Source organism: Vespula pensylvanica, chromosome 19, assembly GCF_014466175.1.
Source record: "Vespula pensylvanica isolate Volc-1 chromosome 19, ASM1446617v1, whole genome shotgun sequence".
Taxonomy (NCBI): Eukaryota; Metazoa; Arthropoda; class Insecta; order Hymenoptera; family Vespidae; genus Vespula; species Vespula pensylvanica.
The window spans coordinates 351,923-357,706 of record NC_057703.1 but is presented as its reverse complement, the minus strand read 5'-3'; the positions used below and the strand labels follow the sequence as shown (position 1 = coordinate 357,706).

The following is a 5,784-nucleotide window of genomic DNA, read 5'->3' as shown; positions in this document are numbered from 1 at the left end:
ACGATGACTGAATTCGCGCGCACGCTAGTGAACGAGCACGCCGATGGAGGGATAGCAAGACGAACGAAAAGGGAAGGGAGAATGAACGACCGAATCCTAGTGATCCTCCTTCTAGCAACTTCCAAAGTGCATCCTGGACTTTGCAACAAGTTTTTATTCTTTCTTACAATGCTATCTTACAAGAAACATTATTTTTACGCAAGTTTTTCTTGCGAGACGTCCTTAATTCGATTAATAATTCATACGGAATAGCATAACAATTTATATCCATGCTATATTATTCTTATATATGTGTGTGTGTGTGTGTGTGTGTATCGCAAATGTATTCTAATCGTTAAAAAGATTAGACTTTGAAATAAAATTGCTGGAAACTACTAAATACTCTTTATCGGATTACTCAAAAAATTTTGCGTATTTTTTCGTTAATACTCGAACGTGTAATAATTTATCGAAGTGCATTCGGATGCAAAAGCTGATCGTTCGAACGGAAACACGTTCACCCGTATTTCGGGTTCTGCGAGGCAATAAATAACGGTCTGGCACAAGGGCTGTTATAAATAATTAAAATTTCAGATGCAAAACACGAAGATAGGTATTTGATTTCGCAACACGTCGCGCAGCGTTACGCTAATCAATTTTAATTACTTCTATTTTTCTTTTTCCCTTGATTTCATTTCATACGCTTAATGATCGAGTTGCTAACGATTTCTCTTGACGTCTAAACGTTTACATATACCACTGCCAAACGAGTGAAAGAAAAAAGATGACGATGCTTCAATTCAATCTTTTTCCCATCACTTTGAATGTCTTAAATTTAATATTAGGAAATATTTCCTTTCCTTCCTCGTCTAATATCTGATCGTAATCTCTACTTAAAAGAACTTCGAATCCGCAACGAGCAGCTGATTTTTGAGAAATCGCGGAACTAAATGGCGTCGCCGTCACGGAAATCTTATACTCGCGACCAATATCTTCCCTAAATAGTAAAACAATGATTATTATTATTTTCTCAACATTAATTCGCCGATATAAGGAAATGTAAACGTTTTCTCACCTTGCATGTAAAATGTGCGCACCAAGATTATGCCCGCGATAAGAAGGTTCAACGCTTAGACCAAAAGCAAACATATATCTGTCCGTGTTGAAATGTTCGTAAATTTTTGCTTCTTTGCACAATTTTAGTACAGGTTCGACTAATCTCTTAGCTGTGGATGATTGAATCTAGGAAAAAAATAAGTAATTGCATTTGAAATTTTTTTCGACGAGCTTTTTCTCACAAGTACAATGTATAATTACAAGGTACATGTCAAAGTACAATGTGTTATTTAGGTACCTTATAGTTATCGAGGCTTCTATCGTCGTCTTTAATTTCAAAGCCTATTATATTTGCCCCCGCTATTTCGGGTTTACCTCCTTTTGGATCATCGACGAAAGCACCAACCGACAAGCCTTGCTTTAAAATAATTTTCCATATATTTACGAGATCTTTCACGGCCATTGAATCATCTTTTAAGTCTGTAAACGATCGTTCGCTTGTTCATTATGATAGAAAGATAGATATCGTATCGAGACATTTTTTTTAATTATTATCTCGCTCTGATATCACATCGAAATATTTTTCCAACATAATCGTACAAATCCGTGATAAGCTCGTGATAGATTAGAATATAGTAGTAAGTAGGAATAAGGAAAATAGAATAATTGACGATAAAAAGGAGATAAACTATAAAGAATCGCAAAAACTATAAAGAAATAAATTATATGAATAATTACGCTACTCACTGAGACTGACACAACAAGGCTCGTCTATAACGAAGTAGGCGGCCATATGATCAAGAATATCCTGATATCTATCCTCTGGTATTTCTTGTAAAACGATCTTCACGGGTTTCGATTCACCGCCAATGGTCTTAAATCCATCTACCGTCTTCCAGATTTTAATCGGTCCAGGTGTTCGTATCGAAGGCAAAATTATCTCCTCGCTCTTGCTCTCATTAATCACACGACTCATTCTTCCCTTTGTTCACAAAATTATGCGTGGAGAGAAAAATTCAATGTGTCATGTTCGCGCGACTGACTATAAATGTGCTCTACTTGATTACACAACTGTCTTTATAAAGACGGACCCTCGTGCAAGCGATAAATTATAGGAAATTGTATACTCAGCCTATTTTATCTCTTCATACTCAAAGACGATTACGTATCACTTTTCTTAGACTTTAACTTTTTAGACTTTTGATTTTACAAACTATTGACATTATTACTTTTTTTTTTTTCTTACAACGATAAATTGTCAATGAACGAATAATTAAATCGTAATAATTTGTCTTTGGTTTTGCGCTCTCAAATATTCGTTTTTAAACACAAATGTTATTTATAGATTACTAAATTATACTTACTTGTTAGCTCAAGATTTCGTTCGAAAATTCGTCTTAATTGATTTTACTCGGAAAATTTTTCTTCATTCGTTAGTTCGCGCGTCACCACGAATACGGTAGTAAGAACATCCACGGAAGAATCGGATATTTTAAACAAGTTTATAAGTTTATGTAAGCGATAAGAACGAACGATAATAAGAGGTTCGTGTACACCAAATTACTTGTAATTATTTAAGTAGCTAATTGTCTATTATTTTTCAACTAAATATATATCTATCTCGATGAGAACATGAGTGTACGTTCTGATCAACTTTGACCTTGCTTATTTAAAAAGATTGTTTGGTAATAGTACTTAGACATCGTTAGAATGAATCTTACATAACGTTATCGCTAGCGATTAGAAATATTTTATAAACGATTGTCAAAGATCATTACTACGCGTGTACTAACTGCCACACACGTTAAGAGATAGATGATCAACAATTTTCATTTATATATTTCATTTCGCAACACGTTTTCGTATTGCAAATCGATCAATTATTTTTATTTTTGTCTATCTTAGACAAACTTTTTTATACAAGATATACAATACATCAAAGGCTTTGAATTTCACAGAAATTGAATGAAACAGGCGTTACTCTACGTTGCTGTAAAATCGGTATTGAAATCGTAATTATCGGATGTCGACAGATTAAATCCTCCCAATTTATCGGCTAAGGTTGCAGCTGCTTTCTCTAAAATTATATAATTGATATTCATTGAATAAATCTACAAAGATTTTATAGGTACATCGTCTTGTTTGTAAAGACACACGTCCGTACCTCTCCGAGCTTTATCTTTCTTCTCTTTTTTATATTGAAGCTTCTGTAGTTTATTTAATTTTTGATTACCCTCCAATTCGGATAGTGGATCCGTTTTTTTCTTTTGTTCGGTAGTAGTTGCTTTAGGTTTAGTTTCAAGCTTTTTCTTTAATTTCTTTTGTAACTTGAATTCCTAGATGACAGAAGGAATATACTTTTATATATTGGAACGTCGGATGACACAAGCGTCTACTTACTGCATCCTTTTGAATTTCTACTTCCATAACCGATGTAACAGGTCCTGTACTGTCAAATAATACAGGCTCCTTTATATCGTCTCTATTCGCTGCTTCTACGTTGTCCAACATCATTCTTTCTTCTGCAGCAAAACTTTCGATATCGAATTCTTTGGCCATTTGACCGACGATCTCTGCAGACAAGTGGCATATTGGCTGTTCGGGTGGTACCGTATAATATCTAAAATATAATTTCGAAAATAGAATGGGAAATTGAAGAGATATGTAGGTTTAGGGGACATACCTAATCTTTCCTGAATTCCAATCTTCTAAAACGCAACGTGCAGCGGCCAATTGATTTGGAACACCACCTTTCTTAAATTTTCCCATTCTTTTAGCTTTCAAAGCAAAAAATTCCTCGGGCGTAGAGAATTCAGGGATATCGTATAATTCCATAATTTGCTGTTTGGAAATTCTTCGCAAGATCGCAGTAGCTGGTGTGTAAGGATCCTTAAGGGCTTGAACTTTTACTGCATTTTTAAGAGCTATGGATGAATCATCTTCGTTGGACGATTGACGACCAGCAAAAACTATACCAGGAGAATCTAATAATTTTATTTTCGAGTCCAACTGTACCGCTTGCATTGCTTTTGTAACTCCTAAAAGCGTACAAAGATAGTAGTCGTTACGTGGATGAAAACAATTGGTAGATTGTATGGGCAAGGGAACATACCTGGTATACTTCCAACGTTGCATGCTCTACTTCGTTTTAGAGAATTAATGACACTTGATTTTCCTACATTCGGAAGTCCAACAACTCCTACTCGGATGCTCGTCTTCACGTTACCACTATTTCTACAATAATTTGCTAGTAAGGATAATAACAACTCGGCTCCGAAGCATGTTCCACCTTGAATCATGTTCTCCGTTTTCTTTCCCAATTTTCTTCTGCCTAATCTTTTGGCTTGATCTTGAGTAGAAGCTTTGAATGCGACCGCTGGTAAACTCCCACGCAAATACTTCAACCATAGATCTAAATTTTCTCTCGGTACAAGATCCGCTTTATTCAACACTATAACTAATCTCTTATTGCCCTTGGCCGCTTGTACCGCTTCTTCTACCTAAATTAAGATAATCGATTTGACTAGTCGTCGTTGTTTAACAACGATCGCGTGTATTGCAATATTTGCTTATTTACCTGTTTGCATCTAGTACCTAACGGATCTCGTGCGTCGACAACTTCCAAGATAACGTCGGCGGCATCTAAAACTTTCTTGAATTCTTTGTAATAAGCCTTCAATGAATTTTCTTCTCTGGTAACAGCATTTTTAATTTCTTGACTTTTATCATCCGTATCCATAGCTTCGTGTTCGTCGTCTTTCTTTCTTGCCTCTTGTACCAATCCTGGTAGACCATTCTTTGCGAGATCTTCGCGTTTCTTTTGTCGCGCGGCTTCGCGCTGTTTCCTCTTCTCTTCCTCGTTTTGCTTTTTCATCGCTTCTACTTCTTTGAGTATGTCTTCTTTGAATGGACACTGATTCGGGACTTCGATCACCTTAGATCTTCCTATTTCGAAGAAAAATATTCTATAAATAGATTTCACGATTTATATTCATGATCCCAAGCTGGCAAAATACCTTTTAGTTTCTTTTTAGCTTCTTTCCTCATCTTTCGATTATGTTCTCTGACTTTCTTTTCTATTTTGTATCTCTTTCTTGCCGGTATACGTTTGCTCGGTTTCTCTATATAAAAAAATTTATGTCAAACAAGATAAGACAACGTACGAAAAACAAACGAAAACATTTCAAATATTTTCTCCAATTGGAATAGAAAAAACTTAACCCTACGACTTCTTTACCGATTTCTTTACAATTGCGATAATTGTGGAACTTACTCAGACAAAACTTTGCCATCTTTCTCTTTTATTCGCAAACGCTTTTTTAACGTGACGCTTATATTATTTCCAATTTTTCTCTCTTTTCGTTCGTTGAAACACGGATCGCTGTAGAAGCAGCAATCACGTGCGCGCATCGACGTCAAAACAAATTAGGTTAGGAATTAACACGTTGAGCAACATAGCCACGCAAAAAATTCCTTGGCGCTGACACTTTTCGCGTTACAATATTAGTTACTTTTAATCATCGAGAATATAACTTTCTTTCGTATCTCAATCTTGGTCCGCTTTTTTACAAAATGTAATAAAAAATAATTATCGGGAATCATCGTGGACTATTATTGCGATCGAAGGAGGAGGAAGAAGGTGCGCTTGGGAATATTATTTCTTTTTAGTTATTTCGTCTATTAATCGTTCTAGTTTCGCGTTGTATGAAAAATTCATTAACTATACTTTCATCGTCTTGACTTGTCCAA

General features: G+C 35.4%; 2 protein-coding genes across 2 annotated transcripts; both read right to left on the bottom strand.

Moving 5' to 3' along the window:
• Positions 1 to 136: 136 nt before the first annotated feature.
• LOC122635680 lies at positions 137 to 2,103 on the bottom strand. The gene is made up of 4 exons (XM_043826174.1): positions 1,783 to 2,103; positions 1,334 to 1,515; positions 1,055 to 1,221; positions 137 to 976 (listed from the first exon to the last, which is right to left on the bottom strand). The coding sequence occupies exons 1-4, from the start codon at positions 2,009 to 2,011 to the stop codon at positions 775 to 777; spliced, it is 780 nt and encodes a 259-aa protein (XP_043682109.1). The 5' UTR covers positions 2,012 to 2,103; the 3' UTR covers positions 137 to 774.
• Positions 2,104 to 2,867: 764 nt separating this feature from the next.
• LOC122635678 (guanine nucleotide-binding protein-like 3 homolog) lies at positions 2,868 to 5,469 on the bottom strand. Its single transcript, XM_043826163.1, has 8 exons — positions 5,309 to 5,469; positions 5,052 to 5,156; positions 4,613 to 4,980; positions 4,148 to 4,535; positions 3,719 to 4,073; positions 3,436 to 3,655; positions 3,200 to 3,371; positions 2,868 to 3,112 (listed from the first exon to the last, which is right to left on the bottom strand). The coding sequence occupies exons 1-8, from the start codon at positions 5,325 to 5,327 to the stop codon at positions 3,018 to 3,020; spliced, it is 1,722 nt and encodes a 573-aa protein (XP_043682098.1). The 5' UTR covers positions 5,328 to 5,469; the 3' UTR covers positions 2,868 to 3,017.
• Positions 5,470 to 5,784: the final 315 nt, after the last annotated feature.

What these genes read in the sequence shown, in the direction of transcription:
- LOC122635680 (XM_043826174.1), bottom strand. Translation starts at nt 2,011, where the DNA reads ATGAGTCGTGTGATTAATGAGAGCAAGAGCGAGGAGATAATTTTGCCT. An exon ending in GAAGCCTCGATAACTATAAG is followed by an intron (nt 1,222 to 1,333) that starts GTACCTAAATAA and finishes TTTTTTTCCTAG; the next exon opens with ATTCAATCATCCACAGCTAA. An exon ending in GCGCACATTTTACATGCAAG is followed by an intron (nt 977 to 1,054) that starts GTGAGAAAACGT and finishes TTTACTATTTAG; the next exon opens with GGAAGATATTGGTCGCGAGT.
- LOC122635678 (XM_043826163.1), bottom strand. An exon ending in AGCTAAAAAGAAACTAAAAG is followed by an intron (nt 4,981 to 5,051) that starts GTATTTTGCCAG and finishes TCTTCGAAATAG; the next exon opens with GAAGATCTAAGGTGATCGAA. An exon ending in TAGGTACTAGATGCAAACAG is followed by an intron (nt 4,536 to 4,612) that starts GTAAATAAGCAA and finishes ATCTTAATTTAG; the next exon opens with GTAGAAGAAGCGGTACAAGC.